We start from the raw sequence: 22348 nt of genomic DNA on the forward strand, positions 1-22348 counted from the left end.
GGGCTTCCAGCAAAAATTCTCCTTCCACAGTAAAGAGATTGTGGCCATCAGCTGCTCCTGGTGCAAGCAGGCGGTAAGTTTTGGGACAAAATGAAACAAAATGGGCTTATGCTTTATCACAGCAGACTTACATCCTTACTTGAGTTACTGTCTACAAGTGGAAGGTTATTCTAGTTTGTGATCATTTCTCTCAAATAGGGCCCTTAAAGGAAGAAAGATGAAAACTATAGAACTGTAGTCTATACGACCTGGAAGAAACTATAGAGGTCAATTAACTTCTTCGTTTATATACACTGAAGCCTAGGATCAGAGACTGGGAAATCTTCCCCTGGTTCTAACCCTGGGTCTAGAATCAAGGACTTCTTACTCCATAGACTGTATTTCTTCTGCTACTCTAGATTGTTGATAACTGCTTTCTGGTTGAAAGTTGCAACATTAGGTAATCCCTCTAACACCAGAATCCAGCCATGTTGGTCCTTCTGTTTTTGATGTGGGTGACTGTCCTATGGGATGGTGTTGGGTAAGGAGTGATCTCGTACCCTTCTTTAGGCTTGGATATTGTTACAGCTGTATGTATGTTCATCGAAATATAACTCTTCTTTACATTTGAGCGTCTATATTCATTAGGATCCAATGGTAGTTTCCCTGTTTTTCTCTTTTATTTATCCTTTTTTAACACCTCTGATCCAACCAGATGGTTCATTTTCTTGTTTGCTTATGCACCCGTTCTTTTCTTTAACCAGACAGTGCTAACTCATGGGTTGGCCGACTATGGCCCATAGACCAATCTGACTGCTGCCTGTTCTTATAAATAACATTTTATTGGAATACAGCCATGCCCATCCATTTATATATTGTCTGTGGCTTCTTTGGTGTTACAACAGCAGAGTTGAGTAGTTATATCAGGGAAACTTAAAGCTAAACTATTTACTATGTTGGCCTTTTATAGAAAAGGTCTGTGGACCCCTGCTCTGAACCCTCAGTTTACCTACTTTGTTGAATGACCATATAATTGGGACATAGAGTCTCCTCATTGCACAGGCAGCCTGAAAAGAAAGGGCTTTGGTGTTCCAGGTAATTTAAGAGTTTATAGGAAGACTTTAGCCCTCTACACACATCAGATTTAACTATCCAAACAAGCCCACAGGGCCAGAGCAGATCCCTTTAGTTGCAATGTAGAAAATTGACATTTTTGTAGGTCAAAACTTTTGCATTTGGGGAATTTTATAAAGTTTTGTAAAGTTGGACCTAGCTTAATTTCCCTAGACCCCCAAGAATCAGGAGAACCTACTGTCTCTAGATAGGGAAGTGACATTTCCTTTCAGTTATTTTTTTTTAGAGATTTTACTTATTTATTTGACAGAGATCACAAGTAGGCAGAGAGGCAGGCAGAGAAAGGGGGGGAAGAAGCAGACTCCCTGCTGAGCAGAGAGTCCGATGCAGGGCTCCATCTCAGGACCCTGGGATCATGACCTGAGCCAAAGGCAGAGGCTTTAACCCACTGAGCCACCCGGGCGCCCCCCCTTTCAGTTATTTTTTACACAAATAATCTTTGTGCTTCTGTTCAAGAAGCTCACAAAGGTAAAGTCCTTGAATGAAACTATACCATCAAGGCAGTGTGTCCACCTGGAGAGAAAGAAGCTAGTTCCAGTTCTAGTTCTCCCCTACAGAGTCTAGGCTGCTGGTTTCCCTGATCTGTTGAGGCCCCACCTGTGGGAGAGCATCACTAGCAGTTTGGGCTCCAGTAGAAGACATCTGCTCCACCACTGCAGCTACCAGGCTGTGGTGAGATGGCTTATCCAGGGCCCATTAATTTGGGAACTCAATCCCATTTTACATGGTGCCCTTGTTCTCTTGTCATTAACTCATAGTCCAGTTGAATCACCTGTAGGTGATTTTGCAAGAAGTAAAGATACAAAACATTTTAAGACAAATTACACTGGCGAAATATTTTAAGCCTACAGGTAATCCATTCTAGGATATCTCATGTCCATAGGCATTTCTGCTGCAGGAAACAAAAATAAAAACTGGGTGTAAGAGCTCGATTTTGGGGGTTTAGGCTCTGACTCCACCTTGTAAAAGTTAGGCACTTTGGGACATAGCTCTCAGTCTATTTAGATTGGTGATTACTCAGGTATAAATTGAGAGTTGAAATAGGTCATCTCAGAGAACTTGACCATTTTAGAAGTGCAGTGGGCATCCGTTTAGGGATTTATTTGAATTGCTAAAAGAAAATCAATTTTTGAAGAGGGTATTCAGATAATATTTTCTAGTATATCACTGTTTGCAGATCACAAATAACTGGTCGTAGGGGAAATTACTAACTTATTTTGCATCCCCATTTAATTAGTAATTTGCTACAGGATCATGTAAGGATAGGCAGAAATGAAGACAAATTCCCCCTGGGACATAATTGGGGTAGCCATATTTGCCAGGTTTCCTGAGACAGTCCTAATTTATGTTTGTTGTTCCAACGTAATCATTAACAGTGTTCCCTTTCATTCTTAAAATTGTTCCCATTAAGATGACAAAGTATGGTTCCATTAAGTATAATACAGTAGAAACTGATGTTAAAGTTTTTTAAAAATCACTGATTAAAACTTTAAGGCCCACAATTATTATATAAAGTGGATTTTGTTTATTAGGAAAAAAACTGTTACCTCACATCGTTATTACTTTTCACACAAAAGATGATGGTCACTCAGTCCATGGGTATAGAGTTAAACCACTAATCTTGAGGTATTGTTATGATCATCAGTCTACATTTACTTTCTTCTTTCAAAAACAGGAAGTGTTTTGGACTTACCGAGGTAGTTAGGCTCATTGTATTTTTTAAAAGCAGCCCCAGACAAACCCAGAGAGGCAGTCTCTTTGTTACCTCTTGGATTAAGAACTCTCTAGAAGAGACCTCTTGCTTCTTTCCTGGGTTTCCTAAACGAGAAGGACTACCTAGAATGGGTTTACACCTATGATTAGAAAAAGGAGAGGCAGGTAGGAGAACCTTCCTTGCCTCCCCAGCATTATCCCACATCCAGTGTGTGACTGGTGGAGGTCAAGGGCAACAAAATTATATCCGGGGTTAGGATTAATAGAGCTCTCCGAGACCTCCTTATGTAAATATCCTATTGAAAGCTTACAAAGTTTGAGCTGGCCTGGACCTACAAGACTGATTTCTTTATCAGTTTGTAAAGTGGAATGAGTTCCAAGTCTGGTCTCGCAGTTCCGAGGCTGTCTGGGTGGTGCTAAGAAGCATGCGTCTTCACGTCTGCGAGGCTGGGGGGGTGCCTGTGTGCGCATGCGCTCATTCCTTCTTGCTTTAGCGGTGCCCTTGGCCCAGGGTTGTTTATTGGCCTGTTTTTCTCCTCAGTTTCACAATAAGGTGACCTGCTTCATGCTGCATCACATTGAGGAACCCTGCTCCCTGGGGGCTCATGCTGCTGTCATTGTCCCGCCCACCTGGATCATTAAGGTGAAGAAACCTCAGGTAACTTCTGGGCCCCTGGTGCTCCTGGGCCAGTGCGGAGAAAAAGGAACTGCTGCTTCTTGCTTTTCTTGCCCTGACTCTTTCTGGGGTTCCGAAAATCTCTGCTCACTCTTCCCTACGGCCCCATGCTCAGCTTCCCCCAGTCCATTCCATTTAGCCCATCGCTGTACCACAGTTGGGCTCTCTCATGGAACCAGCCTCCCTTTCCTGAAGAGATCCAAGTTCCACAGCAGGAATGGTTCCTTCCCGTTCAGGTGCTAATGGTGTTCTCCTTGGATGTTCTCCTGAGTTCATTAAATGCTAGTGGTGGGTGCAACTAACCCTTACACAACTCTCTTCTCTTCCAGCCTGGGCATCCCCAGGGACTGAATATGAGGGCAAACCATACAGGCTTCATTGTTTGGTTGAGCTTGCCACCACTTCCAACCTGAACGGCAGACTGGGGGTCATGACCTTCCTAAGTACACAAGGCCCGCTCAGAGAGCAACACTCTTTTCTTAAGGCAAAGTAGAATTTATCCTCTTAACACCTAATCTCATTCTGTATTCAGTTCTTGTTGTACATTCTGTCCTAGAGCGTCTCTGCGATATTCCGGGAAATCTTAGCGGTTTCTCAACACGGTCGTAATCTTTGAGAGCAAAATATCTACCTTCGTACCGTACATCTTAGACCACGAGCTCCAAGTTATGGGATGGCGGACTCGTAATGCTATGGTGGGGGCAGGGGGCAGGGGGAGGATGAGAGCTGTTCTGGGGATGCAGCGACCTTAGGATATCCTGCTGAATGTAATATCTTTAAAAGATAAGGCAGTCCTACTTTATATGGTCTTCAGAATCATCATGCAGTTTATTCTCACTGACTCAGTGTTATTTAAAACACTGGCAGATCAAGGACACTGTTTTGCTTTGTGTGTTTTTACATAGCATTCAGCTTCTGTTGATGAGTAACATTTAGTAATATCTTTCCTAGTTACGGTCCACAAAAGCCTTTGGGAAATCTCTTCCAGAGAGGCAGGTGCACTATCTGTACATTAAAAAATGGGGAGCCTAGCTTTTTCATCTTACGTCTTCGAGTTGTTAAATGAGTGGCCCAAGGTGTTAGCAAGTGTAGTACTACGTTTGAAATTCAGGTACTGATTTCTAATTTACTGTTAATTTCAAATCTCTAACCTTTTTACTTCTCTGGTTCCCCAACCCCTAAAATTCAGTACTCTCTCTAAGAGTTTTATATTAAATACTCAATTAAATCAACATGTTTTCATTGAAAACCCTGATGGTATTAAGAAAGCTCCTAGGCATGGTGATGTAATGCGTGATCCACTCTGAAGAATGGTGTGGTTTTCTTAAGGAGAGATCAGGGAGAGCCTCATGAAGTAGGTGAGTTATATTCTACCTCTCTAAAGATGGGTGGGATTTAGATGGATGGAGAAGAGAGGAAATAGCAGGCAGGAGAATGGCATGAGCAAGGCTGCTGTGTCCAAAATTGTACTCCTGAGGCTGTGAGACTAGTTTATACTGCATGGGTAGTGGTGTATTTCGGTGATGTTGCTTTCAAAGGAACAGGTGTCAGATTATTCACTCTTTTTTTTTTTTTAAGATTTTATTTATTTATTTGACAGATCACAAGTAGGCAGAGGGGCAGGCAGAGGGAGAGGGGGAAGCAGGCTCCCAACTGAGCAGAGAGCCCAATGTGGGGCTCCATCCCAGCACCCTGAGATCACAACCCAAGCCGAAGGGGTTAAGAGGCTTAACCCACTGAGCCACCCAGGCGCCCCAGGTTGTTCACTCTTAGTTTTAAGACCAATCAGTGAGTTTTGGAGCTATGCTTCTAATCCATCTATCCTAAAGTTGTCCATCAGCCTTTCACCATTTTATCCATTGAAGATTGTTACCTAAATCTATTATATTAGGGGGTTACCAAGAGGTGGTTTTTCCAGTTTTTATTCTTCTTTATTCTCCTGCTGGTAATAAAGAACTAAAAAATAAAGCTAATACATGACAGATGCTTGAGTATTTACCTTTATTTGTAAATTTTCAGAATAATAAGTTGGCACCTTAGCAACATTATTGGTTGGCTAAGGGTGGTGGTGGTGGTGGTTTTCAGAGAGTATCATTATGAATTATCAACTTACCTCATGTGATATATATGATATTTCAATCCATCAGCATAATTTTTTTAATATTCATATTGTTTTATCTTTGACCAGTTAGACCGCCTTCCAGATGGCTCTTGTCTCCATTTTTCATGAGCCATGCGGGTTTTGATGCCTTCCTTGGTTTCAGGAATCATGCCATGTCCCAGGATCAACTTATGCATTTCCTGCCCATACCTGGAAGCAGACATTTCTCTGAGGAGTCTTGGTTACTTCTAACAGTGGATGGTATTACAGTTCACAGTCTGGATGCTAAAGTCCAGATTGTTCTCATCACACATTTTCTTATTGTCCTTCTGTGATTCAGAAAAGTATAATAATAAGAGTAAGGAAAACTAACATGTATTGAATGCTCACTAACACAGTGAGCATTCACAACCAGAAAGCAAAAGGAGGATGAGGATCCTGCAGAACAGGGAGAGACCTATCATAGCACAGAGTTTCATCATGAAAAATAGAAAGAAAAATAGGGCAGTCATCAATGTTGAATTCTGTAGGCATTAAAAATTAACAAGGATTGAGAAGGGTCAATCAATTAACTAAATTCCATTTGAAAAGCCAGTGTATGGTGAGCATGGGGGACAATACCGTGGTTGAGAGTTCTAGCTTGGGCCAGACTGCCTAGATTCATAAACTTGCTCTGCTGTTTAATGACTTGTATAATCTCAAGAATTTAAACTCTTCAACTTCTCATCTGCAAAGTGTAAATAATAATTAGTACCCAATTACTGGGTTTTCATGAGGACTAATGAGCTAAAAAATAAAAATAAAGTACATGAAACAGCACCTAGCTCATTGTAAAACTCAAATGTTAGCTCTTATTATTTTCCTTGTTGAGTACAGGGTATCAAATGAAGTTCTACATCAACAAATGAAAATAACAGAAGTTATTGTTCCCTGGGCCATTTGTATTACACTGAGAGAAGAAAGGAAGAGAGGGATTCTTATAGGGAAAGAGGCAGAGTGGGGACCATAGCCTAGTATCTGGTGTGCTCTCAAGTGCACCTTGAGATGCCACTGTAGCTGGATGTCACACGGCAGTGGGATTGTGTGTTCACTAGCGTGGTCCTTATCCCACGGTGGAGAGTTAATTCAGTCACTGAACTGAGGAACTGAAGAAGACATGGTGAGCATTCGCAACCGAAAAGGGAAAGGAGGAAGAGAATCCTGCAGAACAGGGAGAGACCTATCGTAGCACAGAGTGTCATCATGAAAAATGGAAAGAAAAATAGGGCAGTCATCACTGTTAAATTCTGTAGGCATTAAAAATTAACAAGGATTGAGAAGGGTCTTTGCGTTTGGCTCTAGATCATTGATGACCGTCAGAACTCTAGTTTGTAGAGTGTGAGTGGCAAGCTGTTAGTGACGGTGTGGAAGCAGTGAGATTAAAGAATTCACTGGAGACATTGAGAAATGCTAAAAAAACGAATTTGAAAATTAGATGGAGAACAGCAGAACAGTAGCAAAATGTTTTTCCTACTTGTAGAATTTATTTATTTTTTTTTTCTGTGTATTTCTGAATGTGAGGACATGGCTTAAAAACAAGAAGATATTGTTAACTGAGTGAAGTAGACATTTAACTCCATTCACAGAGGCCATTATATGCAGCGGGAGGTCCACAGATGAAACAGATGTTCGTCTGATGTCCACAAAGAGTATCCTCCCTAGGCGAGAAAATTGATACAACTAAATCTCTGGGCAGGGAGTTTTGGATTCTGGAAAAGGAATTCAGCCACATGTAAATCCGTAATGAAAAAGAGTGGTCTTCAGGTTTCTGGAAGGTTTGCCTTGGTCGTCAGCGTGCATCTTTTAGGACAGATATACACAGTGTGGTGAGAGGAAGCCCCAGAGAGGGGGTGAACCAGCCTTGGTCTGTGAGAGGCCAACACGGCTAAGGCATTGAGTGGTGAGTGTGACCCGAGATGTAGCAATGGGGTAGAAACATGAGGAACTGTGTGACTTTGATTGTGGAGATCACTGCAGGCTAAACAGAAAACGCTGTGTATGCTTGGTCTTGAAGGATGTGAGGGGCCTCACTGGGAAGACAGATGAAGAAGGACAGCCCAAGCTTACAGAACATTCTGGGAACTGCTGCTAAGGTGCATCGCCAAATATGGTCAGCTTTATTTGTGACGCTTGTGTCTAAAAAATGACTCTAGAGAGAAAGAAACCTACTTGAGAGCATAATGGTCGGAGAAGCAGATTGTAAAGAGGTGGAATTAAGTCATGTATTTTCTGTATCAGTTAAAAGATGGCTGGTTCTTAGTAGATCATGGTTTTGGGACCAGCTGTGTGAAGCTTGCATAGTAAGGAGAACGAGGGCGGGTCTGGATGATTTGTTGGGTTTCATCACCAAATTATTTGGGAGAGACCTAGAACATAAAAGATGATGGAATTTAGATGATAGTCCAGAATTAAAAGGACCAAATTTTAAGAATCAAGCACAAATCTGTTCATGCATTTTTTTTTAAGATTTTATTTATTTATTTGACAGACAGAGATCACAAGTAGGCAGAGAGGCAGGCAGAGGCGGGGGGCGGGGAGCAGGATTCCCGCTGAGCAGAGAGCCAGATGCGGGACTTGATCCCAGGACCCTGGGATCATGACCTGAGCCAAAGGCAGAGACTTTAACCCACTGAGCCACCCAGGCGCCCCCTGTTCATGCATTTAAAGGCAAAGTTATATTTAATATTACAGATGTCACTGTTTCTGCTCTGGACTGAAAATGTTAGAGGATAATATTGTGACTGTATGAACAAGTTGAAGATGTTGAAATACTAGTGTGAGCGTTTGGAGCTGATGGAGAAAGACTCATGATATGTGAATGTTTGTGGGGTCAAGTTATAGGAGACTAGAGGTGTGTGTTTTTAATAAATTACATCATTCTGCACATAATACTTTAAAACTTGCCTTTCCTACTTTAAAAAAAATACCGGGGAAAAGTCTGCATTAATACATCTAGATTTAACCCCCTTTAAAACTGCTATATATGTTCCATACTATAAATAGATTACAATTTATACAATTTGTTTAGCCAACTCCCTACTGGTGGAGATTTATATAGTATCTCATGGTTGACTTATAAAAAATGCTGCCATCAGCTCCTTCCTAGCCCATATGGGCTCTCTCCGTGTTAGTCCTTATTCTTTATGATTAGATAATATGAAAATGCTTGGACCCACGACATGTAATAGCTAGGATCAACCATATCTCTCAAAAATTGCTCTAGCCATTTCCTTTGGTCAGTTCAAAAGGTTAGGCAATCCTTGCTGTGATTTAACCAAATATGCCTGAGAAATGGCAGAGACCCTGTCCTTACCTTTTGGAAGTAGTTGATTTCTCTGCTCGCCTATCCTCAGGACAACTTTTGTCCCGGCGGTGCAGCCACAGCAGGCAGCACAAGAACACTCACTAGTAAGACGAAGTCCATGCCTCTTCTACCACCCATCAGAGTTTTTTCCAGTATGCAATGGGGGAAGGCTTCATTTGGGATGACGAAGTGTGAGATATCTTCTCTTTAGAGCTGTTGTTATAACCAGTCCTTTGTGATCCCATAACCTGGCAAAAGCCCTAAAGGATATTAGGAAGTAGTTTAGTTTTATTCCCAGTTGAGTGATTTACCCAATGAGCATTTTTTTTTTTTTTTAAATAGCCCAGGAAAGGATCCTGACTACGATAGAGACTTTGTTTATCGGATTATTTCTGTAAAGTAGTACGGTCCCAATACCAGGTCCAAAAAGCCCAAAAGGCCTTTATCTATTCTTAGGACTTGAACACAACAGTGGGCACAGAATGTATGGGGGACAAATGCTGTTAGAATCTGAAACATACAAAAATCCATACGAGGGTACAACGTTGTACTGTTGGGCTCGTGTTCAACTTGCCAAGCAAACCTTCTAGAGGACAGGGTTAGCCACCCTTGATAACGGGGATATTTCTGTTGTAGAACACAGCACACGTATTACGAATGGTTTCTTGAATGATACCACAGCACGTCTACAAAACGGCTTCTTGGAATAATTTTTATGTTCTTGAAAAGCAGGCTGTTTTAACTCTCACAACAAGACTGACCCAGGCAGGGTGAGCAATATCTTAGATGAGCCAGACCGGCTGACTCGTCTTGTCATGGCTGAAACACAAGCCAGCTCGGCTTCCCCGTCCATCTGTTCCCCACTGGATGGCGATGCCTTTTAGAAGAAGTTCAGTGTTGAGATTGAGATACATATTTACATGTGAACAGAAGGAAGCCCTGGGAATTTGGAGGTCTTCTGTGAAATCCCATACTGCTTATCTTTTGCTATCTGTCCATAGGGATGTAAGCTTACTCCGAGCTCACACAGAAGCTTCCAGGGACTGTAAGTCAACCTCTGTGCTTCTTCTGGGCCCCCTCCTTGTTCTGTGAGATGAGGAGGACCTCACGTGCACTTGGCTCCATGAGGCTCGGAAGCCTTGTATTTGCTCTGTGTGGAAAAGGCCCTCGTGTATGTCTGTTCCCTGTTAGAGTTGAGGTCCTTGCCTGCTCTGTTTTCAGACCTCAAGCCTTCTCTGGATGTGTTTTTCTAACTCTGTTTCCCAAACATCCTTGATCAGCAGAGTCGCCTGAAGAGCTGTGATTTCTGGGATCAGGCAAGGTTCGGGAATGATCTTAGCCTGATCCATTAGACTTCTCTCTCAGAGCGTAGTTACTGAGTGCTGCCAGGAACCGGGGCCTGTCGTGCATTCCTGAAAGCACTTGGCTCCCTGCGTTGCTCTTGGCCATAAATGAACTAAAGCAACAGGGAAGTTAGGAGACGAGCATTCAGTTCCGAAAGATCCTTTCCGAAACCAGGAAGGACTCAGTAAGTGTTGCGAGTTACAATACTGACTCATTTCAACAATGACTTGAGCACACACTGTGGGCGGACATCAGTGCTCGGTGCTGGGGATATACACCCGCGAACGAGGCAACTAACATTTACGGAAGCGCTTATCACGGGCCGAGACCAAGCTAACTGCTTCACATACCTTTTCTCCTTTTAACTTCACAACTGCCCTGTGAGGTAGGTATTGTCACCTTCATTTTTAAGTTAAGAAACTGTTATTTCAAAAGCTTGCCTGACTTGGCCAGGGTCACAGATCTTGTAACTGGAAGACCCAGAATTAGCACCTGGTGTGTCCAGTTCCACGGCTCTGGCTCCTTATCCCATTGAAATGATGCTTCAGTGCCTTATGTATGTCTCCCCACTTTTCCCTTTGACTTCAGAGGTTCTCAGCTCTGGCTACCCACTGGAATTGCCTGCGGAGCTTTTAAAAAGCATCTTTGCCTAGGCTTCATGCCAAACAAAGAATATTTGGGGGTCCACAGATCCGCATTGTTGAAAGAACTCTGGGTGAGGCCAACATGCTGTGATGAGTTGAAAACCACTCAATATCATTAATCGCCATCCTAAGAGTTTCCAACATTCTTCTTGGGACACTTGGCTGATTAAGTGTTTACGGTGTCCAGGTAGTTTTTCTTCCCTTTTAAACAAAGTAGTTAACATGTGGGAAATACTCTAATAATGCAAAAGTTTCCCTGAAGTGGAACATGGTAACAGATCCATTTAAAGAGGAATTCAGAAACGTGGAGAACTTTTTGTAGGAGAGCTGTGATCTACAGTGAATGGTAAGAATAACCTGGGGTCTAGAACACCCATGAGCTCCTGAGCTTCTGGGTCTCTCTCTTCTGGTGAGGCTTGGAACCTGAAAACTCTCTTAATTGGATGGAAGAAGAAAGCTTTGGGACAAATGATGGTTCAAGAAAGTTTCCTTCATCCTTGATGAGTACCGGCTACAGAGCAATGTATGTTTTTATGGTCCAAATGAAAGTAAACTCAGAAGTCAAATAGTTTCAATCTTGCTAATTTGAATGTGTTAATATATGTACTCGAGACTAAGGTATATTTTGAATGCGGTAAGAAGAAAATACCCAGGAACCTAAAAGAACAGATATCTAAATTTCTTGAAGCTATTTGAAAATCTTTATCTGCTCAAGCAATGCATGTGTCTATGCTTATATAAGCTTTTAAGTTAAGCCTTCTGTGTTTCAGGCTTTCAACACTTTGTTAAACATCTATGATGTGATAGTAACATCTTGCCTTTGTGAAGATGGCAATCTAACTAATTATTGACTCTCTACTAATTAAGCCAGTGAGTTGTGACTGTCCCCTAAGAGAGGTTCTTCTCAAAGCATCTGTATCACAATCTCAGAGTAAATGGTCAGTTGAAGTAATCACAAAGTTGTGGTCCATAAAACTCCTGGAAAGAGAAAAACAGGGAAAGTGAATTTGGGGTCCCTGGATTCCACAGGTTGGAGGCATGTCTGTGAGAAGAACAAATCAAGGCTACTGGGGGAGAGAAGGCTTTTCAAACCAATAGGTCTTTAGAGAAAGAGAGAGTGGTGATCGTCACTCTACTAACATAAGTAATTTAAGGTGAGTCTTATCTCTGCATTTTAAAACCTAACCCTCAGCACTGATAGGATAGTTGGATCATCATGTTCCCCAGGGGATCAAGTTACCTTATGACTATAACTAGAAAGGTCATTACCAAAGTAAACAGAAAAAAAAAAAAAAAAAAGAAAGAAAGAAGAAAGGAAAGAAAGAAAAAAAAAAGAAAAGAAAAACATGAAAAATGGCCTCCTTTTTTACATTTCCACATAGGTGATCTCCATTGCAGGAGATGAACTTGAACTTGGTTGGGCGGGAGACGGACCTGGTTGGGCGGGAGACTGGAGCCCCTCAGAGAATTTGGGATTCTTCCATTTTTACTGGGAGGGTTGGCAGGTATAACTTGTGTTGTTATGTGAGTCCATGAGAGCCTCCAGGGTTCTAACTCGCTGCCTCTCCATGTGGTGGGGAGTCGGTCGCTCCCTCTGAAGCACTCGACTGGTTTCTGTCTGTGGCTTACCCATGAACAGTGGCTTGGAAGTGTCAAAGCATGAGAAGCATGCCGTGGACCAGCATGTGCTGCCCTCGTCTCCTCCATGGGTCTGCATGGCAAGCTCAGGCGCTGTCCGCCTCTGCGCTCAGCTGTTGCCTTCTTTCCCTACAGAACTCGCTAAAGGCTTCGAATCGGAAGAAGAAGAGGACCAGCTTTAAAAGGAAAGCCAGTAAAAGAGGGACAGAAGTAAGTGTTTCGGGACTCCGTGCCCGTGAGCAGCTCCCTCCTCCTCACCGTAGCCTCTGTCTGATGTGATCTGGCCCAGTCTTCTTTTCCTCATAAATTTTTGGCCCCCGGTCCCTCCTTTACTACACTCACTCAAACCACACACTGGAATAACTTTCAATTTCTGGAAAACGTGTACATGTATAACTTCCTGCGACTAAAGGGTCAGAGGATTTGCACTCGTCCGTGGAAATAGGGTCCCAAGATGATGATGAAGAAATCCCATTTCTAGAATGCCCAGAGCATACAGAATAGAAGAAAAAAACGTTCTTGTTTTTGAGAACAAGGGCTTGTTCTCAAAGGCGAATTATAGCTCGAGAGCCTTTCTTCTAAACTTTATATGGACTATCTTTTTAATAGTAAGCCCTGTGAAACAAGATGTAGCTTTTTTTGGTGGGGGTGGGGGGGATCAAGGGTTAGTGGTGGTGGAGTACTGGTATTTTCTCCCTTCCATTGCTTTTGGGCTGTGCATCCAAGTCATGGACGAATGTCTCAATAGTGTTGCTTTCTTCCTTTAGCAGGAAAACAAAGGTCGTCCTTTTGTGATAAAACCTATCTCTTCTCCTCTCATGAAACCATTGCTTGTGTTTGTGAACCCCAAGAGCGGAGGCAACCAGGTGAGTCATTTTTCATGAGTTTAACTTGGAAGCCTCAGTGCTTTCTTGCAAACAGTTTCCAACACCAATTCAAATAGCACCACCTAGAGCCCCAAGCATTGGAAGACAACCAGTTTCTCAGGGACAGGGTTAGTGATGCAGGGCACAGCCTTACTGCAGGGTTAGGCAAAACCTGGAGGTCCTATGATTTATCCTTCAGCTTCCAAGTAAGACTCCAAAATGCTGACTCCAGCGGCACTACAAAAATGCTGACGTTTTCCTTACAGCTTTTCAAAAAAGATCATTCCAAAATCTCCCGGTTAATATGTTTCAGAGTTTCTTAACTCTTTGTTAGGAAGCTTTTTATGGACTTCTCTTCATGGCTTTCCCTTGTAAGTTAGACCTGACTACTTTCGTCCCTATCCTCAGAGCAAAGCGAGAACAATGATTCACCATTCCCAGTGATCATTCACAACAAACGCCACCAACGCTATCAAAAATATCACCTCCTAAAGGTTTCATTTGGTCCGTGCCCAAATCTTGTGGCATAATTAATCACGACCTCATTTGAGGAGAAAGTAATAGCCTGAGAACACTTACGTGTAATGACATACCTGAAGTGACACAGCTCTTTAAAGGACAGAATTTGTTCCAGAATCTAGGTCTTTGTCTCCTCATACACTTCTCTTCCTACTCTGAGGCTTCTTATCGGTACTCTTCTTTGGCTTTGATTCTTCTCTATCTTCCTGTGAGAATAAATATAAAATATTTTCTCTGTCCATTAAGTGCACATTTTTCATTTTGAGGTGAGATTCCTTGAAGTTTCACACTTTACAATTACCGATTTGAAACTGTCTCGTTAACTCCACGTAAGGAGGGGAGTCCTATAATTAGGATTGATGTTCTTCCTACGAAGGATGCCGGGCATTTTCCCAGAAGGATTAATTACAATAAAGCTTCTCTTCAGAGGGCTTGTGATTTAAGGAAAATACTTTTTCTCCATTTCTTTCTTTGCTTAAAAATTCTTGATAATGTTCTGTGTTAAAAATCTTTAACATTGAAGAAAACAGGGAAAAGAAATGTGCCGTAAGTGAAAAATCTACTTTCAGCGTCCTGCTTGTTTTAAGTTGGTGAGTGATGATCTTCATATTGTGATGATGGCAATCCTGAGACTGTCACTGGAGGGGCTTTTCGGAAGTGGGGTTCAGTGTGCCCTGAACCAGAGTCATTCCCTAGGTCTGGTCTCCCTAGAGCCTCATGAGGGGTGGAGGTATATTTGGAGACCATGGAATCAGCAAAGCTAATGTAATGGACTCCATTGACTTTGACCACTTGAGTATCACATGCTAATTCCCAATATATTTTACCATGAGAGTCATTCTAGAAGATGCGCTCATTAAATCATAAGCCTTTTTCCTCAGGCACTTAGAAACTTGTAGGTTTCAGGAGCAGACAGGCCATTAAGATAGAGCCCATTTTTGTTGGGATCTCTAAATAAGTTAGTAATGCCAGAGCTGATCCCACACTGTTTCCTATTTCACTAACTAGAAAACAAGAAAGCTTAAGTAAACTTTCTAAGGGCATCTTGTTAATGACACTAAAGGGGCAAATGGGAAAAATAATTCAAACAACGTTAACTATATGTGAGTTCTGAATTGAGTGGATCAAACTGAGATTGTTCTGGAATTTCAGAGCAGTGACTTGGGAGGGGTAAAAAAATGTCATAGATATGTCTGAATTGACAATGGACCTACTTACTTATACAGAAAGAGAAAGCTGGGGGAGCAGTGCCCCCTTTCCTTCTCACTCCATGGCAAACTCCTGTTCATCCTTTAAGGCTTGGAACCATTTCCCAAAATGAGTCACCCTGTCCACTGTGCTCCCATAGTCCTTGGCACAAACCTGTGTTTTGTGAATTGCAGTCTAAGTGCTCTGTGGGTGTTCTGCTAAGACAGAGCCTCCCTATCGCCTGGGGCTGCACCTTCCAACCTGTGATTTCTAGTGCGTGGGCTCTAGAAGTGAACAAATAATCATGTAACAAGCAATGCGGGTTTTACAGCGAGTTATCTGGACAGCGGCTTTGTTACTGATGAGAGTTCAGGAAAGGGAAGCATTATACTGGAAAAGAAGTTGAGATGTGTTTGAGATACTGGAAGTGACCGTGAGGTATTCAAATAAAAATGCCTAGGTATTAGAGACAAAAGAATTAAGTGATTTGCTCTCATTTTATGCATTTTGGCTTATGAGACTACTTCTAGAATATCTGGGATTCTCAGAAGTATGGCTAACCACATCAAAATGAATATTGTATAACTTTCTATTTCTTTGTAAAATAGAGTTTTTACTAAGCCTAGCAAAGAGCATTGCTTCTGAGCACAGTGCGAAATGCTGAGAAAGTTTTAAATATATCCAGATACCTTTGTACAATGGCAATTATTCAAAGTGATCTCCATCTTCAGTCTTAGGAAGGGACCGCGTGATTCCCAGTTGTAGTGAGTAGGGAAGGGTCGTGGTCATAGATGATCTAATTCCTCTATTAGGGCCCACCTTTTCCTGTGCTGTGGCTGTCCTGTGCCCTTATCATTGCAGATGAGGGGAGATTCTGGGTGATGGGGAGTCAGAGGGTGAACTGTGAAAGTTTCTCACTCTTTGGCTCCCTGAATCTTGTTTCCTCCATAATTTTGGCCTCCCCCGCCCCCAAACCTTTGTTGTGATAAAGGATCAAAGGGTGATTCAGGACAGCCCTAAAAACAGGGCAAGTGAGCCCCAGGAAGGTGGCCCTGAGATTCTGCTTTTCTAGAAAAACCACACTGATTAGCGAGGGCTGACTAGAAGCACTTCCCTGCTGTTGTTGTTCAAACCTGTTTTTTGCCTTTTAATGCCTGATTTATTTTGCTTATCTCCTTGTAGATAGAAAGCACTCCCTCTTTAAAGCCGAGGCTTGGGGTACCTGGGTGGCTCAGTGGGTTAAGCCTCTGCTTTTGGCTCAGGTCATGATCAAGGCCCACATCGGGCTTTCTGCTCAGCAAGGAGCCTGCTTCCTGCTGTCTCTGCCTGCCTCTCTGCCTACTTGTGATCTCTCTCTCTGTCAAATAAATAAATAAAATCTTTTTAAAAAATTTTAAAAATAAATAAAGCCGAGGCTTCAAACTTTTATTTAAACTTGCTTGGGCTTCTCTTAAGTAACTAACTAGACTCTGTCGCCATCTTCTGGCAAGAAAAATACCTACAGCTTTTCAGAAAGGCAGTATTTTGTGTGCGCGCACAAATTTTCCTACACATTGCAGGAATACATTGAGACGAACACATTTGGGACTGCCTCAGTGTCCTTTTTAAACAATAATTTGTTTTAAACAGTTATTTCACAGTAATTCTCTCTGTTTTTCTGTCACTTAAGGTGGAGGGGATAGTGGGAGTTCTGAAAGTTTTAGAGGTTGGCGGCGCTGGTGCTGGGGGAACAGGAACTGGAACCAGGGACTACAAGGTCAACTTTGAATTTCTTCTCCTGTGGAAAAGATGTAATACCTGGGAGATAAAGTTTATACCCACGCAGTCCCCCCCCTCTGTGTTTGAAAACCTGAGGACTCGAAAAATAGCCCCCTTCCCTTAGGTAACTTAACTTTCGCTCTAACTTCAGAACTTAGCGTTTCTCATGATGTCCCTGACTCATTAGTATCTTTCTCCCTGAGTCTTATGTCGACACTCCTGACATCTTTCGATGTTTCCTGCTTTCCCACGATCTCTCCTGGAGGCTCCCGCTCAGGACTTCTTTTCCAGGGACTTAGGTTATATGTTCCGGGTTAAGCAGGTGTTCTGCCCCCTAGAGTGATTCTGCCTTGTCAGTCCTGACACCTGAGGGGTCCGGACCCTGGCTTCTCACACCATTCAGCGTGAAGTCCCCAGGAGGAGGGGCGGCATGAGTTGCAATCGACTTCCAGGGGCCTTATCAGTAGGTGACAAGAGGAAGGGAGTATCCATTTGTGGGCGCACTGAGTGCTCATGCTGAGTCCAGCCCCATCACGTGGCTGGACCTATGTACTGTCACCCCAGGGCCACCCCTCCTCGGTCAGGGGCAAGTCACCCAAGGTGGGAGAGGGAGACAAAAATCAGTAACTTCAAATGTTTGAGCCCCCAGACCTTTTTAAAAAAAAAAAGATTTTATTTATTTATTTGACAGAGACATCACAAGTAGGCAGTGGGAGAGAGAGAGGGGGAAGCAGGCTCCCTGCTGAGCAGAGAGCCCAATGTGGGGCTCGATCCCAGGACCCTGGGATCATGACCCGAGCCGAAGGCAGAGGCTTAACCCACTGAGCCACCCAGGCATCCCAAGACTTTCTAAATTCTTGAGCAACCAACCTCAGTGATATTCTGTGATGTACAACCTGGGGATAAATCAATAATCATGATGTCTGTATATAATTTTAGGCTCCTAATGCTTAGAACAGGCTAGGAAGAGGGCAGAAAGGTAGTCAGCAGACAGTTACACATGTCAAAGTCCATGCCCAAGATCTTGTCAAGCAAGCCAGCCTCAGCAGATGAAAATAAATCAACAAGACAATAAATCTTTTCCCCAGTTATAATACTGGTGGAAGTGTAGGGGCAGCTGTCTTACTCCACTCAGGCTGCTCTAACCGAATACTGGATACTAGATGGTTTAATAACAGGAATTTATTCCTTACAGTTCTGGGGGCTGGGAAGCCCACCATCAAGGCACCAGCACATATGGGAGCTGCTAAGGTTCCCCTTCCTGGTTCCCGGAACGCCATCCTCTCCCTGTGTCCTCTTGCTGTGTCTTCACATGCCAGAAGCGATGAGGGAGCTCTTTGGCGTCCCTTTTATAAGGGCACGAATCCCATTCATGAGGGCTCCACTTCCCCCCAGGGCCCCATCTCCTTTGATAGGACGAGAGCCCGCCTGACTGTCTAGCTCCTTAGTTTCTAGCCGGCCTGATACATGACAATGTCAGTCTGCTCCCCTGATTACAACATTCCAATGACTCTCATTCCCTAGAAAACAGAGCCCAAGCTCCTTAGCCATTTAACTGACAACTCACCCAGTTTTGTCTCCCACCAACTCCTCCAGTTTCATGTCCCACCCCTCCTGCCTCACAGTGCAGAAGGTCACGTCCCCACAGCATGTTGTGTGCCTCCCTCTTTCTCTTCTCCACGTGTAAAGACATGGTTAACCTTACTTGTCTTTCAGGAAATAGTTCAGATATCATATACAGGATGCCTTCATCTAATCCCCAGATGGGCACTCAGAGTACCTGCTCTGGCTTCCTACTTCTCGGTAGGCATCTCCGCCGAACCGTGAACCATCTACAGCTGACACGTTTATTTTGGATTTGCCTCTTTCTGAGCTTCCTGAGTGTAAACGTGGGCACACAGTAGGAGCCTAACGTGTTTTTTAAGAAAATTAAGTATTCCTTTGGGGTTATTTGAAGCCAGTTTGAAATAATTCTTTCTTTATCTCTTCCTCCCACTAGCTTTTATCTTCCTTGGGACTTTCCTAGCAGCTTTTGCCGCGATCTGGCGAATCCCTCTGGGACATAAACCAAGGCTTGCTCAGTAACCCACCAGCATGTTTCAGGCTATGGAAGAGTTACAAGGCTTCGATGGAGACTGATAAGCCAGTGAAGCAAATTCATTCTTAATTGACTCTCCATACCCCCAAGTCATTATCGTATTTTCTTTAATGAATAATGCTAGAACTTTCTCTGTTTAATAATAGAGAGTAGAATCTTCCCTGTTTTGTCCATCCCTCTCTCTTCCCACCCTGTACTGTGTCTCGCACTTAGTAGGTGAATCGATGAATCCTGTTTACTTGCCTCTAGAACAATCTGCCTGTCTTCTGGGAAGTTGTTTTCTCTTCTCCCAGCCTGTTCCCCAACCCCTGGAGCCAGAAAGGACCTAGAAGTCCTAGCCTCAGCAATCAGACAACACAAAGAAATTAAAGGCATCCAAATCAGCAAAGAAAAAGTCAAACTATCAATCTTTGCAGATGATATGATACTATATGTGGAAAACCCAAAAGACTCTACTCCAAAACTGCTAGAACTCATACAGGAATTCAGTAAAGTGTCAGGATATAAAATCAATGCACAGAAATCAGTTGCATTTCTTCACACTAACAACAGGCAGAAGAAAGAGAAATTAAGGAGCCAATCCCATTTATAATTGCACCTGAAACCGTAAGGACCTATTCATCACTCCACAGGAATACCCAATCTCACAGTATCTTAACAAGCTCTATAGTCAGTGAGGTGACGTAGCTACAGCCGTGTGTGTTAGAATTAACACGCAACCTGTTTTTTTTCCATTTAGAGAAAAGCAAAATACTGTTGCAGAAAAGCTGCAGCTTTTTTCAAGAATAAAATAAAATAAACAAACTAAAAACGCCAAGTAACCTAAACTTGAGGTTGACAAAGGCCCAAGGCTGAAAGTTCTAGCCCATGGACCCTGCGCCTCCTTTCCTGCTCACTAGCCAGAGGACCTTAACAGGAAAGCAATTGAAGACGCTGTGCTCAGCGTTCTTCAAACATTGTGTCTTTCTTTCCTCTTAAATCCTGATGAACTCTAAGCCAATTTCATGTCCTTTATCTTTGTAATCCCAGGATTTAACATCTTGGTTTGCTCTTTGCATGCCCATAGAGGGAGTGAAAGCAAAGACGAAAGGCAGGTGTATGAAAGGGGGCACAGAGGGAGAAAGAGCAGGAAGAGACAAACCAGCACAATAGCCTCCAAAAAAAAAAAAAAAAAAAAAAAATGGAGCTTTTGGATTTGGCATGTGGCCAGTGACAGATATGAGCATGTTTGGGACTCGTTAGTGAACGGCACTTCTCTAAGTGTCTGAGTCCGCTTAATCCTGTCAATGAGAAAGAAATGACTCTTTTCCTGGTGAGTTAGCATTTCTCAAGCCCTTCGATTCTATGAAATGAATTACCTAGGCCCTAAAGTAGCTCATCCTAGAGGTCACAGCAGAGCTGAGAGAACAGTCTTTCTTCAATGAGTCAGACCTTTATTTTTCTCCAGGCGACATGGTGGATTTAAAACAATGCAGTACTTTTCAGATCCTTGCCAGTTTTGCTATTGCTTATGTTTTAGAAAGACTACTTTTAAAAGAAATAATTCTATCACACTCACACCTGAATGTGACCTCTGATTGGGTTGTCGTGTGTGGTTTTGCACGTTATCCCTGCACAGCTGTTACCCCTGCACAGCTCTGAGGGTGTTCTTAAAACAGGCTGAGGTGTCAGTGGGGCCTCCCAGAAATGGCACGGTGTAAAACTTGCCAGCCTGAATTCCCCTTCCTCCAAAGGATAAATGTAGACCATTAGGTGTCACCATGAATACACACTTAAGCAAAACCAAAATGGTGTGGTCATTCCAACCTTTTAGAGAAATTTTAGTTTGAGAAAAACCACCTCTCAATGACTTTTACTTCATTTTTTTTTTAGAAGGAAGGTTTTATTTTTTTTTTAAGATTTTATTTATTTATTTGACAGAGATCACAAGTAGGCAGAGAGGCAGGCAGAGAGAGAGAGAGGGGGAAGCAGGCTCCCCGCCAAGCGGAGAACCCAATACAGGGCTCGATCCCAGGACCCTGGGATCATGACCTGAGCCAAAGGCAGAGGCTTTAACCCACTGAGCCACCCAGGCATCCCCTTTTACTTTATTTTTGAAAGGTGTTCATTACATAGTATTGCAGGTGTCGTAGAAGCTGGAATTGAGACGAGCCCAAAAGTGGACTCGTGGCCAGAAGTGGAAAGGAGTAATTAACATTAACCATTCCTATTCCTCTAGGGATTTAAAACTGAAAAACTGATCTTCGAGCAAATCAGTGGGAATTTTTTTTTTTTTTTTTTGAACTGGTCACTAAAATGTCTCTGGTCTACCAGTTAGGCATCAAAGATTACCCGAGATAATCCCCAACTGACTTGATAGCAAGGCTCGGTATAGGAAGAGAGAGAACTACCCAGCATTTAGTTAGTATTATGTGTCCAGCTCTGTGTCTGAATTTTATAGGAAGCAAAATATGTCACGTGGTGAAATTGAAGGATTAGTTGTAATAATTAAGGATAGAATGTTATTCATAAATTTATAGCAAGCACATGATAAAGCAGAACTTCTAAATTATAGGTTTGGTTGAAATGTGGAACAAAAGACCTGCGTTGGCCCCAGTAACAACCGGCCTAACAATGTGGTAATCACAAGCTACACTTTAGCCTGCACAACCTCAAGTGTAATTTACTGAATAGATTAACAAGAAGCAACAAAGAAAGGGACTAACCTTTACAAAGGCCTATTTTGTGCCACATGCTGGGTTAGATCCATAACTATTACTGATTCATTTAATTCTCATTATCCCCCTGGAAAGCAGATTTTGCCCTCCTATTTAATATGCTAGATTTCTGCAGGCTTTTAAGTGCTCACAATCACCTCATGAGAACACCCAAGTTATTACTGACTCAAATACCATGCTGTCCCCCAATGACTCTCGGATACAGCATAGTAGGTGTACAGACTTGGGAATATTTTAAGGGAGAGCACGCAGGATAGCTAATAAAGGAACTGTAATTATAAGCGACACGCACTGCCCAGCTGATCAAATGCTATTTGCTGAGGCTGATGATGCCCTAAAATGGGGCACCCTACGCAGTCTTAAAGCTCTTTTGATGCCGCTTAATGAAACGATCCTTCTTCATTTCTTCTCTGCTCAGTTCACTGTTAAGAAATGATCTCCAGAACTGCCTTGTGTTTTCCGTGACGATCACTTCTACAAATGCCAATTATAAATCACTTAAAACATTCCAAAAATGTTCATGTGAGAACTGTTTGACTTAGAGACATGGAAATTGAAACAAAGTCAAAGTAAGTCAAAGTAAGCTGTAACTAGGAAAGTCACATGTGTCTATCCTAAATAATGAGGAGC

General features: G+C 42.7%; 1 protein-coding gene across 1 annotated transcript in view; it reads left to right on the top strand.

The window, feature by feature from the left end:
* Positions 1–22348, top strand: part of LOC111151963 (diacylglycerol kinase iota) — a 432202-nt gene that overhangs the window by 212392 nt on the left and 197462 nt on the right. Inside the window, exons 7-10 of the mRNA XM_022510212.1 lie at positions 2–73; positions 3368–3484; positions 12708–12782; positions 13340–13438. Of these exons, the coding sequence (XP_022365920.1) occupies positions 2–73; positions 3368–3484; positions 12708–12782; positions 13340–13438 (363 nt within the window). The remainder of the gene's footprint in view (position 1; positions 74–3367; positions 3485–12707; positions 12783–13339; positions 13439–22348) is intronic.

The sequence above is a fragment of the Enhydra lutris genome, unplaced genomic scaffold, assembly GCF_002288905.1.
Source record: "Enhydra lutris kenyoni isolate GAN:26980312 unplaced genomic scaffold, ASM228890v2 scaffoldscaffold27, whole genome shotgun sequence".
NCBI classification, from domain to species: domain Eukaryota; kingdom Metazoa; phylum Chordata; class Mammalia; order Carnivora; family Mustelidae; genus Enhydra; species Enhydra lutris.